The 19,465-nt window shown below is 54.4% G+C and overlaps 1 protein-coding gene across 1 annotated transcript in view; it reads left to right on the top strand.

Moving 5' to 3' along the window:
- PALMD (palmdelphin) overlaps positions 1-18,877 on the top strand; it is a 45,851-nt gene extending 26,974 nt beyond the window's left edge. Inside the window, exons 4-8 of the mRNA XM_045816699.1 lie at positions 11,926-12,040; positions 12,179-12,212; positions 12,334-12,447; positions 13,307-14,407; positions 18,492-18,877. Of these exons, the coding sequence (XP_045672655.1) occupies positions 11,926-12,040; positions 12,179-12,212; positions 12,334-12,447; positions 13,307-14,407; positions 18,492-18,535 (1,408 nt within the window). The 3' untranslated portion in view covers positions 18,536-18,877. The remainder of the gene's footprint in view (positions 1-11,925; positions 12,041-12,178; positions 12,213-12,333; positions 12,448-13,306; positions 14,408-18,491) is intronic.
- Positions 18,878-19,465: the final 588 nt, after the last annotated feature.

Below are 19,465 nucleotides of genomic sequence, written 5' to 3'. Positions count from 1 at the left end.
GTAGCGCGACCAGACTTGACCCAGGAAGTTGCTCTTCCTTTGGCGTTCACGGTTTTGTGAGTTGGACTCGGAGTCCAGCCTTTGACCCTGGGATCCCGGCTCCGCCCCCAGAGAGCTTAAGCCCCACCACGTTCTTTTCTCCCCTCGGGCCTCGGTTTCCTTGGCGACCGTGGGACGATGACAACGGCCACATCACAGGCCTGCTGTGAGTGACACAGCCCCCAGCGGGCCTGACCCAGGACAGGTGTCCAAAAATATACTTTAGATGCCGTTCCCTCTTGGGCGTCAGAAAGACCGCCTGCAGCTCTGTGGACACTTGTCCATCTTGTGGCCAAGAGTTCTCCTTTCTCTAGGCCAGCACAGAAAATCTCTTTCTTCGGTGAACTGAGATGAGCACGCAGCAAGAATTTGGAAAGAACGGGCAGGTGTTCTTGTGGCTTGGAGACGCGCATGCTAGTAACAGGAGTTCATCTTTACCATGCACGCCCCGCAGGCCAGGCGCCGTGCGAAGCGCTCCGTCTCCGTCAGTCCACGGAATGCTCACAACCGCCGCGGGAGGCACATAACATTTAAAGGTGAACACTGACATTTATAGAGGCCAATTTGCCCCGAGTCACACAACCAAAGACATGAAGAGCCAGGATCTAAAATCTAATTAAAAGCCTTCATCACGACAATCAACTGTGGCTTGGCTACTGCAGAAAACTTTTGCAGAAGGTGGATCCTGCCTGCGCCTGCAACCCTCCTTTCCCAGCACGTGCGAGTTCCCACCCATGCTCCGATCTCCCTCTTGCACGCGTCACTTTGCACAGACACACTCACACAGCACGCTGGCAGCTCCCCTGACTCACATGCGACCTTTAGGTGAAGTCCGTCTGTTTGTTCATCCTCCCACCTTGTGTGCCGAAGGAGGCGGCATTTCCGATCATCGGTGGGTGTTTGTGCCCTGTGCCTCTGAGTCATGTGCTCAGCTTTGGGACGCTGTCAGTGGGTTGCCTGGCCCCCCGATTGAGACCTTGGGAGGACACGTTCCCGGGAGGAAGACAGCTTCAGTTCGCCCCCCAAATGAGCCCCGAGCTCCGGTGACCCGGACCGCAGACCCAGGCGCACACTCAGCCCCGATCTCGGTCCAGAGGCCCACAAGCACAGACTGCTGTGTCCAGAGGAGCTGTGCCGCCCGCACCCGGGCCCCTCCCTCCTCCCCAGATGCCCCGCGGTCTCCAGGCTGCCCCGCCCCCGGCTCCTCTGCAGACCCCTGCTCCTTCCCCCCGTGTCCAAAGACCCGTGGCTTCGGTGGAGCACGCAGCGCGCCGGACGGGAGTGTCAGAGCAGAAAATGCAAAGAGGCCACTTTGCCGAGGAGGCCGCTGCGGAGCCGCTGCGTTCTCTTTGAGCAGGGTTCTCCACTCAGGGTGAAACGCTCTCCAGTGAGCGGCGTTAGCGTATTCCAGAGCAGCGCTCCGACCCTCTGCCCAGGGGCTGGATGCACTTTCATTCCAGTCCAAACAGCAGCCGCCTTCCGCATACGGTGCTAGTGGGGAGGTGCCCCTGATGCACTGATTCCCACGCGGGTGTGCGTCACGAGAAGGGGGGGACAGGTGTAAGGGCGGCCCAGCCGCCCCACCAACCTCAGGGCGGTTCCTCCACGAGCGGGGGAAGGGGGGATGGGGACACCGGAGAACGCAGTCCACGCCACGGGCCACGGCACACATGCCGCTCGTCCACTCAGCGGCCCCGGAGACCGCGGGCAGCTCCCAGGCCACGGAGGAGCCCAAAGCACCGGAAGGACTGGGTCGCTGGCTGGGGCTCATCGCCCTTTACATCACCCTTGCTCCTACCCTCGCTGAGCCCCTGCCTGATGCTCCCACCCCCTGTGCAGGGCAGCCGTGCCTTAAAGAAACAGGTCCCCTCAGACAGGCAGAGGCATGCTGCCTGGGAAACACCCATTCCCCTGTGTCCGCCTTCCTGCTGGCCTGACGGCCGTGCCCAGCGTCACGCCGTAGGGACCCCGACGGGCTGCCGTCCTGGGGCAGTAGGAAGGGGAAGCGAAAAGTGGGGGAAACAGGCAGAAAGGGAGAAAAATAACTCCATTTGTTTCATCCTCTTAAAGGTGCTGTTGCCTAGAAACACTGAAGAAATTAATCCGAGGCAATTACATGAGTCAAAATCATTCCAAGCGTGTTTTTCGCTCTCCATATTTAACTCATTGGTGTACCGGCTTTGCGATCATTCATCTGTTGTTGTTCTTAATTTCCCAGATATTCTGGCGTTTTTTAATGTAGGAGCTTTTTAAATTCAACAAAAGGAGCTAAGTAAACCAAATTTCCAGGAAAAAAAGGGGAAGAAATCTACCCACTACCACCCCCAAAATGCCTAATACAATGCCGAGCACATAGCAGAGATGCGACTACACAGCTTAATAAATTCATGAATGAAAAAACCGATGATGAATGGACAGACTTGAAAACGGCTCCGATTTAAGGGGACCGGATGAAGACTAGACGATGACTTGAACATTAATGAACTACAAAGAAAAGTCCTGAAATTCTTTTTAACATTAAAGAGAATAAACCCTCAAGCATCTTGAGTCAAGGGCAGCAGGGTCACGGGGTAGCGGCGCCCTGGTCGAGGGGCAGTCGTTGACGGCACGTCCCAGTCGTCTCCCCACCACCCACCCCCTCGCCCTTCCCCCTTCCCCACCTCTCCTGTCCCTGCCCTACCCCTCCCTCCCAGCAGTCTCTCCCCCCTACCTGCCCACCTCATTGACATGTTGTTAGTCCAAATAGCTTTAGGTGGTGCCCAGAATCAGCACTCTCCTGCTCAGCGACAGGCTGAAAGGTAGATAGGAATAACGTCTGAGGGTCCTCTCCCCATCCCACCTCAATTCAGTAACAACTACCCCTATGGAGCTCCTATTGCGTGCTAAGCATTATTCAGAAAACAATAATCCTCCAAGGAAGTCCGACAGCCCCGTGTTACACCTGAAGACACGGAAGTCGAGCCGTGAGCCACACCCGGACCACCCTGGCCGCAGACCCCCCCCCACCACGCCTCGCCGAGATTACTCCCGATCCGTCTCAGTGGCCGTCTGCGAGGGCCTGCCCGTGTGAAGGTGTGAAGTCTTCGGCCTTCCAGAGGAGACGTGAGCCTCAGAAGCTTCTCAGAACAAGTGCCATTTGTTTCTATCTCTCTTTAGATCCTTCAGGTTGTCCAAGTGTTTTACAGTAATTATCTCGTTCCAAACCGTGGTAGCAACCTGACACACAGTTGTCAGACCCCCGGCAGAGATGATGCGGACCTTTGGGGTCTCGACGTGAATAAGGAATGAAGGAGGAACTGAATGATGCGGGCGGGTGGGGGGTGGGGGCTGGGGGGTGGTTCCAGTGACCCGTCCTCCAGGTCCCATCACAGAGAGAGGAAGGCCAAGGGCAGAGACCCATCGTCCGAGAGCAGGGTCTGCGCTGCTGCAGGACACAGGCCTCCTCACCCCCCAGGAGGGTTCACGGCTGACGTCACCAGCTCAGAGATGTCCCCCCGACCCTCGCAATGCGTCTGGTCTACCGGGAGGCAAAAGTCACTCAGTTCGTCGAGACCACCCAAGGCTGACGGGTCCTTGTTGGCTCTACCCCTGTTCCTGGGTCTTCAAATAACAGAGGCCTGTTCTTGGCGTCAAATGCGAGCAGTTAGCACCAGGAGCCAAGCCAAGATGAAGTGGCTAGAACGTGGAAAGCACAGTGGCCGCCCTGTGATCCTGGTCGAGAAGAATGGAAAGGGCCGAGAGGCATAGAGCCGGCAATTATGTCTAACAGAGAGAGTCGATGTCTGTGTACATCACTGAATACGGTTTGCTGTTTCGTTATGCGATTACAAGTAGTCTATTCACTAAACATGGTTCCCCCCACAGCTTGTTTTTAAAAAAACAACAGAGCTTCCCAAAGGCAAGCCTAAGAACATCCGTAGTTCGCTCGCCACGTCCCGGCCAGGACAGTGTTTGAAGGCCACGTGGGGGAACCCCAGCCACCCACAGAGAGGACAACTGGAACTGCTAGTACAGTCCTGTAGCTCTTATTTAGTGTGGGGCACGCACTACACGGCTCTCCACGGGCCGTAATGAAAAACCGCACACCCAGCCCCGTCCCGCCGATGCACCCGAGGAGCCCGGAACGAACCAGCTCGCCCCGCCGGCCTCGGGGGTGCACGGCCCTGCGTTCATTTGAAAACTACCTTCGGGACTCGCACAGGACAGTGCCCGGGGCCCTGGAAACCGGTTTGCTTCCTTCGTATCCATGGCCCATGAAACCCCTCACTGGCCAAATATGACTCTGATTAAGGAGGTTTACTTTTCTCCTAAATCACTCTCTTCCGACATCACGTGCCTACACGACAGTTAACCGTGACAGCGTCATCGCCCCCGAGGTAGTTATTAATGTTTTCCGCGTGCGAGCTGGTGACGAGACCCACCTGTGCAAAAGCTCCGCCCACGAGGCCGTGAACTCTCCCCCTTTCCTGAACATCCGCTCGGCTCGCGACGGTCAGGGCAGACCCACGCCCGTCCCCACGCTGGCCCCGGGGGAGCGTGCTGCTGCTCCCGCCTGGAAGCCGCCGTGTTGCATGTCGCGGTTCTGCGGGTACACGTGGGACACGGTCAGGGCGAGACGCACTGCGTCTGGCGTGGGGCCAGCCCCCCGCTTGCCGGGCGCCCAGGGCCCTTGCACTCTCGCGCATGCTCACGGCGGCAGGCGACCCTCCGCGCCGGTGGGTCCGCGCCTCCTCGTGGTTATGCGCATGCCTCGTGGCCTCGGCTGGTGGTGAGACAGTCCTTGCCCTTCCTGGGTGCAGAGAGGCATGCTTCGTCCGTTCTGATTCGCTTTTATTTCGGTCGGTGAATCACAGGTGCCTGACGTGTAGCGAGTGCTTCCTAAACATCTGTTAAATGTTTGGTGAAGTTTAGGGGGCCCCTGTTGAAAAATAAAAAGGCAAAGCAAACAGCCTACATTCTACTAGGGGACACACTCTCGATTTTATTGAGGAAATACAGTGTGCCGTTACCTTCAGCCGAATGACCTCTGAAGATAAAATACGTTTGCCTGAGGCTCATTCGCAATAACCTACGTGCCCGTGACGCGGGACCAGCACGCTTCTGGCGGGACAGCCCGAGGAAAGACCTCAGCTGCTGGCGTGTGCGGAATGGCGCCCTCGGGGACTCCAGAGCCACCGTTTAAAGGGACAGCTCTGTGACCTCTGACCCACAGCTTGCTCTCACTGCAGACTCGGGCCAGTCCGTATTAACCAGCCAATGTCAACACCACCGCGCTGCATCTGACAGATCATTTAGAAACATGGAACTTCCTTAACCACCAGGAGCAAAGACTGATTTATTGTTCTGTTTTTCCTGGCTAACTACCCAACACCCAAGAAACCAGGGAGTAATTAATTCTGCCAACCAGCGGGGGGAAAAAAATGATGAGAAAGTTCATAAGGTCGGTCACACTGGGACTCGTCCCCGGAAGGCTGTGCAGTCGTTAGCAAGCTGGCTTTGAGTCCAGAATCGCTGAGCTCTCCCCGGGGTGACGAGGGTTCACCTCTGTCGCACGCGTGAACAGTGCTGGCCGGGGGTCATTCGAGGGCACGCCCGTGGCAGCGGCACCTGGGGTGCTTGAGAGCCGTGGTTTTGCCGTCTGTTCTGCTGTTTTCGGCTCTGCTCTTCGCTCGCCCCGAAGGGCTGCCCTTGGCCGTGGCTCGCGGCGGCTCCCCACCTCCACCTCCGCGTTCCAGCGCAGGGAGGGGCGATAAGCGGAGGACAGACAGCTCCATTTCAGGGATATGGCCTGAGAGTGGCAGAGGTCACTTCTGCTAGTATCCCGCTGGCCAGGATTTAACGCGTGGCACCATTTAAATGCCCGGGGGGGGGGCGAGGAGGGCTGGGAAATGTAGCCTGTGGGCGGGAGACACGTAAAACCCAAGGAGTTCTCAGCTGAAAAGGGCAGGAGGAACGGGGCGAGGGCGGGAGTATCGGCAGGCTGTCAAACACTCGCATACTCCTTCATTTATTACATGGATAACGTTGACTAAATAAACACCATCCCCATAAACGCCATTACAAATCCGGATAAGGCTGGAGCGCAGCTTTGGTTTTCCGCCTAGAACAGGGTTTGCCGGGACAGGCTGTCCCTGAGGCTCCGTGAGCAACCTGCTTGGTCCAACCTCACGGACATTGAAACCGAGGAGCAGACCCCCAGCCTGCCCACCCCCCCCCCGGTTCCTCCTCCTCCCCAGCAGGCGAGGAAGGGCAGAGGCAGCCAGTCATCACTGAGGAGCGGTTCAGAGACATGACCTCATTTACGTCCTCAAGAAAACCCTCTGTGAACCCTATGATTAGTCCCCAGATGAGAGGGGTTCCATCACTAAGCCACATGTGTCACCGTGCTTTCGGACCATAAGACGCGCCGAGGTTTTAGAGGGGGAAAATAGGGAAAAAAATTTTTTTGAAGCAAAAAATGTGGTGTTTAATAACATAAATAATATTTCACTAACGTGAATGTAAACAGAACTCAACAGCAGCATTAACAACCATTCTTCCTCCCAAGTTTTCGGGGGGTGGGGGAGGTGTGTCTTATAGCCCAAAAAACACGGTACGTGGAGGTGGGCTTCCCTTCTGTCTCCGTGGGTAGAGGGGGAGGGGAAAAGTGGACCTTTGCACACAAACCATCACGAAATAGAGGTGAACCACCAGCCACTTCCGGACCTCCCAAGACTCAGTGGGGGAGAAAGGACAGGAACTCTCCAGCCCAGAGGAAGGGCCGAGGGTCACCACTGCCCGCCGCTCCAGGCGGAATTCGGCCCCCGCTGGAGGCAAACACCTTCTGAGGGCCCATGAGTCCCAGAGACCCTGGGGCGCCCTTTGTCAGGCTCGGGGGGTGCAGGAGGGCTGGGGGTGTCCTCTCCGTGTCCCGTCGGCTGGTCTCAGCGCACAGCCTGGGTCCCACCCCTGCTGACCCAGGCCGCCCCAGAGAAGCGCCACCGGCCCCTCTTTGGGTGGAGCCCCGGGTCGTAATGAGGGCGCCGGGGCTCCCGAGAGGCAGCGACTCCTCAGTCCCTTCAAAGTGCGTCGTGAGGCCGGCCATAAACGGCACGGCTGACACAGCGCTGGTAATCACACCCAAACTGCACTATTACCAGCAGACTCCATCGGCCGGCTTTCCGCCTAATTCCTGCAGCTTCTTCCTCCGAACACCAGTCCTGCGTCCAAGCAAAGAAGGTCTCCCTGTGAAGTGGCTCTCGCTCAGGGAACCCCCCTCCCCCCACCCCACCAGCTGCTCTTGGAAGGAGACTGTTCTGAAATGCTGATCGGAAACCAGACTCAAGCCGCCAGAGAAGAGACGGGCAACGGGGGGACTTCGGCCCCGGTCCAACTGAACGGTCTACCCGAGCAGGGACATCCCTCGTCCAACCGAACCCCCTGACGGAGGTCGGGGCAGAAATGCCCCTTCTGCACGTGCTGAGTCCGCACCTTTCCACACGGGTGCGAGCACTTCCATCCTCACCTCCTTTATTATCATAAAAAGTGAGACGTCCTTTTCTACCGCTGAGCGGGAAGAATGCTGTGTCCGTGTGCGTAAGGATCCATCTCCAGGAGTCTGGCTCCCACGGCGGCTAATTAGGAAGGAGCTAGGAGCTCCGGCTCCGAACGCAGAGACCTGGTTTCCGGCTCCGTCCGGCCGCAGGTGCGCGGCCGCCAGGCCGGGGGCCTCTCCGTCCAGCCCGCCCGTCTGTCAATCAGAGCTGATGGCAGGACCCGCGGGGCATGTGGCGAGGGCTCGTTAGGCCAGCGCCTGCCACGGTGTGAACGCTCCATCCATGCTGCGTGTTGTTATAATTGCTACCAAGGGGTGCTGTGAAACAGGACGCAAACTGTTGATTTTTTTTTTCCTCCTGAGTTCCACTCTGTTTGGCCCCTAACGGCAAACTCCATCCGGTGGTTTTCCTCTTCTGTTAACTCCACCAAAAACAGAAAGAGATACATGGACCCTTAGCAGCAAAAAAATGGCCGACCGAAATAACCCCCTCCTTGGCGCATCCAGCATGTACGTTCTGTGCTTTTTCTAAAGCAGAGAAATTGCGTGTCAGCAATTGGTAGGGGACATTATCTCGTGGTGACGAAGGGAGGTCATTAGCAGACCGGTACTCGAAATGAAAGCCACCTGCTTTCACCCGGGGAACTCTGGAAAATAACCCTCCATTTCCCCGGCAAATGGGCAAGGAGAAAGATTTCAATAATGGGGAGCATTACAAACCCTTTTTCACGTTCTCTGCTTGTCTAACTTGGCACCTGGCGCCTGCCACGCATCTCTCAGACGGTGAGAGGAGGGACCCACTCATCCGTGGGGCCCCGCCGCACAGCCCGGAGGCTGTGGGGAGGATATTTCTCTTCGCCACCTGGTTCTCGCCACACTGAGTCAGCATTTCCAGGAGCTCAGTGGCCACTTGGAAAGGTATCACCTTCTGACGATGGGGCGGCAGCAACTGTGAAATCCTAACCCGTCGGCAGAGAGGCGAAAAGGTGAAGGTCAGAGAATGATGCTCCTACAACCTCCCCCAAAAGTTCCCATGTACATAGATCTAAAACTAAATGTGTAAGTATACCCATATAAATGAATATGTACGTGTGCATATGCGTGATATTCCATCACGCATGGGCTCCTCTGCAGAGGGAAAGAACAGCAGACCCCAGCGCATCCGCCGAGTCCCCTGACGGAGAGCCCCGCCCGTCCCGGGGCCCCAGGACCGAAAGGGGCGGAGACAGGAGGACGCTGGTACTAGCCCGGGGCCTGCTATTCTCTTCCGTATTCAACCCGGGGAGTAGTGAGCAACGCCCAGACTTCCCAATGTTTAGGTGGCCCAGGACTCAGTTCTAGGAGTCCCTGGCTTTCTCGGAAATCTTACCCACATCTGTGGAGAAAAATACCAAGTCCCAATTCATGTCTTCCAACCCAGACCTCTCTGAGCTCCGACTGCTAGACCCAGATCTCTTCCCCATGTCACTACCTGATTGATCCAAAGTTAAGGCACCCACCTCCGACCTCCTCTCTTCTCTCCCAGATTCCTGTCCAGCCGACTGTGGTTGCAGTTGTCCAGTTAGTCAGGTCACGGTCACTGGAATCACCTTTGACACCGCGTTGTCTCCCACCTCATATGTAAAATCTATCAGCAAACCCTAGCCGCTCTCCCTCTGAAACATCTCCAGAATCCAACCCCTTCTCGCCCTGCTACTGGCAACCGCCCCGGATCAAGCCACCTCCTTCTGGATGAGCACGGCCGACCCCCAGGCTTGTCCACTTTCGGGGCAGCAGCCCACGTCCGTCACTGCTTACGCTGCAAGTCACGGCACGTGACTCCCTCCTCTGCTCCCCGAAGGCCTTCCGGCGCCCGAGGCCAGCGACCCTGCGGCCACCGCCAGGCTCTGACGCCACTTCACCCCACCAGTCTTTGTGTTCACCTCCCCCGCCTCTGAAGCAGCCCCCCCAAAACCCGCCGAGGCCCCCTCATTCCCTTCAGGCCTCTGCTGCAGGGACACTTTACCGGAGAGACGCTCGGGACCACGCTGTGCAAGTCAGCGCCCCTCCCCAGCCGCTGTCTTCCCCCCGCCCCTCCATCTTCTGTTGTGGTCTCATTCTACTTTCTTCATGGAAGTATGTTTCTTCGTAATCCAGTGCAGGCGTACGTGTAGACACTCATTTGTTTATTGAATGTATGTTTTTGTAGACGTACACACACATTTGCAGGAGAGCTGGCAAACTCTAGCCCAGGGTCGAACCTCGCCCTGGCCTGTTTTTGGACAGCCGTGAGCTAAAACTGGTGTTTATGTGAGGAAAAGGTTATAAAAGGGAAAAATTAAAAAAGAAGACTACATATGCAACAGAAACCGAACACAGCTTGCAAAGCCGACGGCACTCGCATCCGGCCCCTCCCAGGGAAGGTTGTCCCCCCCGCCGGGAGGGAAACGCCCTGTGCTCCGCCGGGTCCCCCACACGTGGACAGCGCCGGGTGCAGAGGCGATGCCGAAATTTGTGAGTGAACGAACGAATGAGCGAATGAGGACAATGAGGCTCAGCGAGCGCTGGTGACCTGTCTGGGGTCCCCTAGGAAAGTGGCAGACGGACTGGGATTCAAACCCGGGTCCACCGGGTTCTACCGCTGGAGCCTGAGGCGCGGGAGCTGCTGGCAGCAACGACTTGACCTTCCTTGCGTTCCACCCAGGGGTTCTGCGGGACACGGTCTCCGGCACGCGGGGAGGGAGACACAGGGTGCCGCAGAAAACCTTCAGCGCCGACCCCGTGACGACACTCACATCCGACGTCGACCACACTCCGCGTGCGTTCACGCACGTCACGTCTCCTTGGCTTCACCGACTTTCTGAGTAGAGTAAGGCAGGCCCTGTACGCTCTCTGCGCACCCTGCGAAAGCGAGAGGCGGGGAGGCTCCAGGCACCGGCTCTCCCGAAGAGCCAGGGGCAGAAACAGAATAATCCGGATTTGTCACTCAGGCCAAAGAACTTTCCACTCTAGCAGCCAACACATGTTCCCACAGCTCTGTTGTTGATGCGTCGCCATGGATACAAGGGATTTTAATAGAATGGCAGTCACACCTCGGCAGCTCCTCAGAAGCCAGGGGTGCTGCTTGATATTTGCAGGAGGAAAACCTCCTCCCCTGGGAACGGGCACCCGCCAGGGACCAGCGGTGGCCGCAGTCAGAACTTGGAAACCGGAGCAACAGGCGGGAGAATCGTCGAGAGTGAGAATCCAGGGACGTGGGTGGTGTGACAACCACACAGGGCCTTCGAGCTGTGCCAGGTCCGTGAGCGTCTCCAAGAAGGAAGCCAAGAAAACCAACAAACCCCTTTGCCGACACTCATGAGCACAGCTGTCGCCTCCAGGCCCAGCTGCCGCCTCTCGTCGGCCGTCCTCCCGGGCAGCCGGCTGGAGAGCTTACGAGCGTTTGGCCCAGAAACGCCGAGGGTGTCACAGCTGCTGGGGGCCGGCCTGGCTACGGACACAGGTGCCGGCGTCTGTAGGTCTTTACACGGGACGCCTGTCACGATGCCGCACCCGGCAGTGAGCTTGAATCTGGCACTGATGCAGCTGTGCACTGGTCAGGAGACCCACTCGGGATGTTTGGGACGGTCCCATTTCAGACGTCTGTGTCTCTGTGTCCCAGTAGGTTCCCTTACCCTTTCCTGGGTCACGTGGGCCCATCTCCCCCAGCATTTATTTTTTTTGTCAGCAACAGCAGCTGAGGCCACCGTCCGAGAGTCTGTCCACTCACGGCTCGTCTCTTCGCCCCACTCGCTGTCACGCGGCACCACGCGTTGGAAGCTGTGCATCTAAAACCAAGTGTCGTTCTCGGTGTGAGGACATGCAGGGTCTTTAGGTGTTAAATAGCTGCGACTGTTAAGTCAAGTATAATAACTAAGATGTTTGATTGGCTAGAAAAAATTATCTCGATTTTCCTGAATGGTTTACATGGAGACTTGGGTAGGGAATGTTGGTGAACTACAGATGCACCATTCTTATGGGTTCAACTTTAAATGTACGTCTCTCTATAAAAGAAATTTCTCGGTTTCATTTGGAAGGAACAGGAGGCATCGCAGTGAAGAAAATGGGGCAGGGGTCAAATACTTCTCCCAAGAATTCCTTTTACCCCCTAAATTTTTTTTTAACTTGAATAGAAAATTGTTAAATCAAAGTCAGGCGCTGGGCACCTTCTGTGCACTCGGTGTGAGGTGTGGTGTGGCGCTGCAGCCCCAGAAGGCGCAGGAACACTCACGGGCGATATTCCAAGGGAAGTTCAGACAAAGGGAAGATATATCTGAGAACTCTGACATGCGCATTGCCTTAAGCAATAAAAAAGTGTCTCTTTCTGTTGTCAGACTTGAGGGAGAGATCCAAGATCTTGAAAAGGCTGAACTGCAAATCTCCACTAATGAAGAGGCAATTTTAAAGAAACTGAAATCGATTGAGAGGACGACAGAAGACATAATAAGGGTGAGCAGTGGCCAATCTCAAAATCATGATTTCCCCTCGAAGTGAGTCCACGCATAGTACATAATTCTTCAAAGTAGAGCCACATTTAGAATCTATGTTTTCAACTGTATTAACGTAAAGAATTCTTTTTTCTTATAGTCTGTGAAAGTGGAAAAGGAAGAAACGACCAGAGGTATGTTTTTGAGCATTCTACTCTATGTCTAGTGACATAGTATTTTTGATAAGCCCACTGAAATTTTTCCATTGTTATACATATATCCTAGATGTCTTCTGAATGAGTATTAATTTTACAGAGTCGATTGAAGACATCTATGCTAACATCCCCGACCTTCCGAAGTCCTACGTACCTTCCAGACTGAGGAAAGAAAGAAACGATGGAATAGAAGATGATGAACAAGATAGAAAAGGTACCTGGGTAATCCGTCTCCAAAGGCAGGTTCTCAAATTCAGACTCTACCACTGACCAATATCAGCAACTTGCTGTGACACCCTGAGCCTCCAGGGTAAGCGGTGGTCCGGTCTGCAAACTCCCCGGAGGTGTATGAGCCAGCAGCAGAGGCAGGGACAACCTCCGTGCCGTGAAAACAGAGGAACTCTCCTCTGTGGTTTCACCTGCGCAGCGAGGGGGCAACTTAATAAAACGTGTGCCCAGTGCTAGACCTTTACCAGCGGTGAGGCACACGCCGCCCTAACCAAAGAGAAGGTCAAATTCCTCCCGCCGAGTCACGTAAAAGAGTGGAAATCTGTCTCGTTGGGTTTATTCATGACAGAGAACATATCTTTGGGTCTGCAGTGAAACCATCCGCTTCTCTTCTCCAGTCCTCCCCATTTCCCTCTGATTTCAGACATCCTGACCTAAACACCCACATCACTGCAGTACTGCTCACTACATAGCTCACGAATAGAATCAGAAATTAAAAACTAGACCTCTCCCATGAAAACCATCAAAGGGAACTTAATATTTAAAAAAGAGCCCTGGCTGGTATGGCTTAATGGATGAGCACCAGCCTGCGAACCAAAGGGTCACCGGTTCAATTCCCAGTCAGGGCACATGCCTGGGTTGCTGGCCAGGTCCCCAATAGGGGGCGCTCGAGAGAAAAAAAACCACACATGAATGTTTCCCTCTTTCTCCCTCCTTTCCCCCTCTCTAAAAATAAATAAATAACATCTTTTTAAAGTACTTTTAAAAACAAACCCTGTGAAAACAGGCTAGTTCACAAGAGTAAACGTTAACTGAAATCAAAGATCAAATGTGTCTCCCAACAGCTTTGTACGCCATGGAGATCAAAGTCAAAAAGGACCTGAAGACCGGAGAAAGCACGGTCCTGTCGTCCATCCCCCTGCCGTCCGACGACTTCCGAGGCGCGGGAGTCAAGGTGTACGACGACGGGCGGAAGTCGGTGTACGCGGTGGGCGCCGGCCCCCAGGCCGCGGTCAACGGCACCGCCGGCCTGGCGCCCGTGGAGGTGGAGGAGCTCTTGAGACAGGCCTCGGAGAGGAGCTCCAGATCCCCGACCGAGTACCACGAGCCCGTCTTCGCCAACCCCTTCTGCAGGCCCACGACTCCGCAGCGAGAGCAAGCAGCCCCCGGACCAAACTTCCAAGACAGGGTCAAGACGAAAGTGAACGGACTGGGGAACGAGAGGGGCGCGCCCCTGCCCCGCGCGGACAACGGCCTCGCCGCGGAGGACGGAGGCCCGGGCTGGCACCACGCCGGCCCCGCTCGGCCAGTCCCTCACCCCCGGTCCATGTCTCAGCGCGGCCAGGAGACGCCCCCCCACCCTCTCCAGAAGAGGCTGGCGACCCCCTGGGAAGAGTCGGACGGGATGCAGGACGGGGGCGCACCTGCTCCGAAGGCGAGACTGAGTCCCAGAGAAGCCCCGGCTGGGGAGTGGGAACGCCAGGGCCCCTCGCCAGCTTGCCAGGGGTACGAGGAAGACGTCAGATACAATATCGTCCATTCCCTGCCTGCGGACATGGATGGGGCAGAGCCCGTGACGATGATTTTCATGGGGTACCAGCAGGCAGAGGACGAGGAGGAAGAAAAGAGGCTCCTGACGGGGTACGACGGGGTCATCCACGCGGAGCTGGTTGTGATTGACGAGGAGGAGGAGGGGGAGGGAGAGGAGGAGAAGCCACCCCCCCGCCCCGCCGCCCCCCACAGCCAGGGCGAGCAGCCCGCCAAACCGACGCCGCTCCCTAGAAAGAGAGCAGAAGCCAACCCCCGTGAGGACGCGCACCATCCACCTCCGCACAAAAACTCCATCTCCCGGCAAGAGCAGGAAGAAAGCCTGGGCAGCCCCGCGCACCGGTCTCCGCCGGCCGTCCAGGGCGCGGGGGACGGAACCGAGGACCCGTCCCTGACAGGTAATAAAAACGACAAGGCTTGCCGCTGCTGTCGCGTCATGTGACCGTCTTGCCTTTGGGGTGTCGGCCAGCCCGCCTGCTCTCAGCTTCTCTGACCGCCCTGTAGACTAACCCACACTGAGATTTGTCCTTAACGCTGGTTCCGTTGCCGCTGTGAGTGAGTCAGTCAATTCAAACCATAAGGAAAAACTAGTTTTTTAACGGTTGCCTTATTTGGGTATTGCATTGACTGACATTAGCAGCATGGCATTCGTCTTCTAACATAGTGACGTGCTGTGTCGGGAAATATGTGGATTGCTAATAAGTTGGGTCATAAGTATCGTATCTTTTCCCTCCAGAACTGGATGCCGGCCTCTCTGTGACTTAAACTTCCTACATACGCTAACAAATGGCCTTACTTTTGCAAGAAAGAACATGACACAAATCTTATTTTCGGTGTAATATTTTGTTACTTGGCTATATCTTGTTTTTCTCTACTTGCCTAGTTTTATTATTTCCTTTACTTTTCTATATTTTAAAATAGAATGTCAATTTACCTATCGAACACTATCGATAACATTTTATTTTGCATAGTCTTCCCGAACTCAGCACATTTATATTTTCTATATATTGGCATTTCTCATGCTCTATAAAGTTTTATAGCTATCTATCTTTCTTAGCATTGAATGGACAATAACACTTTTTTCTACAAAAGTGATCATTCTTCCATTTTGGAGTCCTTGTTAGTACCAGAATAGTGCATTCCACTCATTATTGATAAAGACTAAGTAAGACTCTGACCTATCAGCTGTAAAAGGTGTACTCTTAAGACATAGGCTACCCAGACATCCAGGCAACATGAAAGGGACAGTCACTTTAAATGTCTCTAACAGAGGAATTCTCACTGAAAAGCAACACCTTGCGTCCCAGCGAGGCGGGCAAGCAGAACTCGACAATTCTGCAGACGTGTGCTGCTCCGGTACCGATCCGGAAGGTGCCCCCCTCTGCACCCAAGAAACCTGGTCTCTGTTCGCCGAAACTACAATCAAATGGATCCATTCCCATCTTTTACGGAGTTAAATGAGGCTTACCGATCATGAACTTAGTTATCGGAAGAATTTCTAGCCTCCGGGTGAGCCGACACTTACATCACCTTCCGACACCGAGTTGAATGGTGTGTCCCCTCCAAGGAACCTGCTAAGACGAAACGTCCCCTTCTGCTCTGAGAATGAGCTCTGTTTGCTCAGCAAACTTCACGCCTTAAATTCAGAAGACTTAGGGGAGCGCACTGTGTGAGGTCGAGAGCGGTGACAGCACCCCACCCCAAAACCTCCCAATGGTGAACTTGGGCGGCAGCTCCTGCTGCACACACCCTGGTCCCCTCACCCCCACCGGGTCAACACGCTGACCTCATAGAAAAAGACAGGAAGTGAGTAACAGCGTTTCCAGAAAACACTAATTATGCCGCCGAATGGAAATAGTGAAAACAGGAAGACGCCTTCCAGACAAAGTAACAATGCAAGGTTCCATGCTATCACACAGAGCATCTCATAAACAGAAAGCTCCAAATGCCTTCCCTGCCCTCCTGAGGCTGTTGTGCACCGCCGTTCTCTAGTTCCATGCGCGGATCGCAGAGCTGATAATACGTGTGCAGCGGGTTGTTAAGTAAGTCCCTCCTATTGGCACGTGCCCTCGGGGGAACACCCGTGGATGGGGACATGCAGCCACCTCTGCACCTTGATTTCACAAGCACCAAGTAGAGCCAGCTGCTCCCCTCCAGCCCCCCAAAATGCTATTGTCAGTACTTAAAAATCCACCACTTCAGTCAGTTCCTTTATTTATGGAATGGGTCCCCTGCTAAATACAAATACTTCTGGAAGGTGCAGTAGTTCAGAACTGGTTTTCTGTGAGTGTAAATGCTGTTATGAAAGCTTTAGCTAGCGGCAGTTCTTAACTTGGCAAAGAGCGTGAAAGAGGGAGAAAGATGGGAAAGGTGGAGGCTCGAGAACCTACAGGTAATATTTTTCAGGCAAAACTTTGAACAGGGCTCGCCACGGCAAGGACATTGAGGCAACGCCGTGTCTACCTGCTGATGGAAACAGGAAGAGCCGTGATCGGGGGACAGTTCAAAGCCAGCACTCCCCACCTCGAGCGCCCCCTGCAGGCTTTTACTGGGACTTCTCTTTGGCCCGCCCCGCCCCCAACCAGAGGGTGGGCCTCCTCCGCACCCTCGCCCACTTACCCTGGTGCTCCTTCTGCTCCGCTCCCCCTCTTCGAGGCGCCAATGACATGTCAGGAGGGAGAGGCAGGGACCCTCAGCTCCAGGGGCTTCCCAGGCTCTCAGTGCCAATGTTGCCCACCTTGGCAGCCCTAGGAGATGCTGAGAGGGAGGGGGAGGGGCACGCTTTCCTCCCCCGAGTTCCAGCAGCCGGACCAGGAGTCTGCCTGCCGTGGGGAGGGCGGGTGAAGAGCAGAGAAGAGCAGGAAGGAGAAGAAGCGAAACGGGGAGCCCACAGCCGAGGTTTGCAGGTGTGGCCCCTGGAGCCTTCCCATTGCTCTGGCCCCACGCCTGCACTTGATACTCACACCACCGATTTCCGCAGGCACTGGGACAGGAAACGGCACACTCGAGGAGCTGGAGTTCACTGTCCCCTGAAGGAAGGGGACAGAGAGAGTGGGGACTGGGTTGCCCCACTCCCAAGAACGCACCTGCCCAAGATGCCCTTGAAGAAAGTCATTGAATGCCGCGCTGTGTCTGCGATACTCATTTTTTGCATCTTTACAGAGATAGGTTCCCTCTCGTGCTCCACCTGCTTCGGCCCCTCGCTAAGTGTAGCTCTATTTCTACCGTCTTTCTGTGCTGCTAAAGCAACGCTCGCATGGTGCGGTAGAAACCCTTGAGAAGGTCCTTGAAGATGAAACTCTGCACCCCGGCTCTCTTCTTTGCTCTGGGCGGGATAGAGGTACACCCAGCTCTCAGTTTCCCTCCCGTCGTGGAAGGATGGGGTTCGCAGCCGTCCGCACCCAGCACCCCCCAAAAACAGAGAGCACGCTCCTGGTCTGACCCTAAACTCAACGGATGCCCTTGACCCCGCCCACCGGAAGTGACCGTGCCCCTTCGAGTCCCAAGGGGAATGTGACTTTTTTTTTTCACTTGGATGAAAACATCGCGTGTCAGTAGAGCGACAAGAAAAATGATCGTTGTCCCCTTCCAGTGTTGGACCCTCGTTCCCTGTCCTGTTCCTGGACAAGACGTTCTGGGAGATACCGTCATGTCGTTTGTTAGCAGACAATGGATGGCACATGGCTGAGACATGAGAGAACACGCCTTCCCTCTTTTATTCTCATGAAACAAAGCTTTGCAGTCGGAATGTAGCAATCGGTGCCTTGCAAGCTCCTCAGCTCCTGGGACCGTGACAGACGCGGCTGGACTCGGAAGCCCCGACTATCAAAGCCCGAACGTGAGGGGAGTGCCATGAATCCCAAATCGACATTTTTTCAAATCGGTTTCCGCAGCCAGTATATCCTTCGAGGTAGACCATGCTCAAAAATAGATATTTGCTATTTGAAAACACTTCCACCTTGACAAAGACATTTTATGAGTACTCCAACTTCAATTACTGGTTCCCATTGTTTCATTACATAAACTTCCATTTCTGTCTTTCTCTATCCAAGGATGGAGCCCCCAGTTTGAGGAGTTGAAAGATAAGCTAACCGTGAACCCAGTCTGTGTCGGTGCCTGTTTGTAGTGGTGCATAGCTCAGAAATAGGCCCCAGACACAGTCGTGGGCCGGAACGGAATTTCTCTATGGCTCCGAGGGGAATTGTGCACTAACACTAAATTGACTCAATTTATGCCTTGTTCACACTACTAATTTTTCTAATCTTGATAGAAATAGGCTCCTTCTAGTTCTGAACCTACCTCTGCCCTAAGTTAATCATAGCTCATTATTTCTACTGTCTTTTTGTGCCACTAAAACGATGCTTGCATTGCTGGAGAAACTCATCCGAGGTATGTGCCGAACTTTCCTGCCTTCTATGAAATGGCCATTTAGAGTGAACATTAAGGCTTTTTTATAACTGTTTTTTTTTCTTTCGTTTGCAGCTTTAAGAATGAGAATGGCAAAGCTGGGGAAAAAAGTTATCTGAGAGGTGTACCATCTACGTAAACATCCTCTGGAGAAGAAACTAAGAAATGTTTGCAGCTTTCTCTGCTGGATACTTTGTTTTCTTTCTTTCTTTCCGTTCTTTCTTTTTTTTTTTTTTTTTTTTGGAGATCCAAAAAAATGACACCCATATTAAGCCATGTGAATAAGCAGTAGTTATTATTTGTGGAAAAAATTGCAAAAAAAGGTGGGGAGCACAAACACTTAACTTTTCCAGTTACTTGACATGATTCATTGGGGGGAAGCAGTGTATTTTTATTGTATTGATACCAAAGCATTTCTAATAAGAGCTTGTTAAATTTAAGAATAAAGTTATTTAAAATAACTGACTATGGTGTATTCACTGACCCAAGAGAAAGGTCCCAGGAAGCTGCTGCCCCTCATCCCAGAAACACCCACCTTCAACGCTGACACATAAGCACATTCCCCCCCCCCCAACCAATGAGGCTTTGAGACAGGCGCATCCTCCCGCCAAGAGCCAACTCAATGGATCTGGGGGCGACTTCAATTCTGCATACACCCGAAAGCTGTGTGCAGTAATTAGCCTCCTATTTAGGGACTGGGTTTGGAGTATCCTGATAGCGTCCAGGACTTCACAGATGATAACTGGCATGTTTATTCTTGCAACATCACCCTTTCTTCCATTCAGTCCCACGTGACCCCTGGTTCCCTGCCCGATGATGAGCTAAGGTGTTGGACGGAACACTTCGCGTCCAGGGGAAGCGTGGAGGGGGCTCCACACGGTTCCTCCCGAGTGTGGCCCACGCACCAGGGCTACCCCGCTCCAGTCACTGGCAGGGGGTGCCGGGCAGCTGCATTTGAAGTGGACATTAGTTTTCTGGAGGACAAACCACTGGACAAGACCTTAGCCATTATCAGATTCAGGAAATTCTTATCACGGGAGTTCGATGAC

Source organism: Phyllostomus hastatus, unplaced genomic scaffold, assembly GCF_019186645.2.
Source record: "Phyllostomus hastatus isolate PE091 unplaced genomic scaffold, TTU_PhHast_1.1 phas_scaffold_216, whole genome shotgun sequence".
In the NCBI taxonomy this organism is placed as follows: domain Eukaryota; kingdom Metazoa; phylum Chordata; class Mammalia; order Chiroptera; family Phyllostomidae; genus Phyllostomus; species Phyllostomus hastatus.
This window is presented reverse-complemented; position numbering and strand designations above follow the sequence as displayed.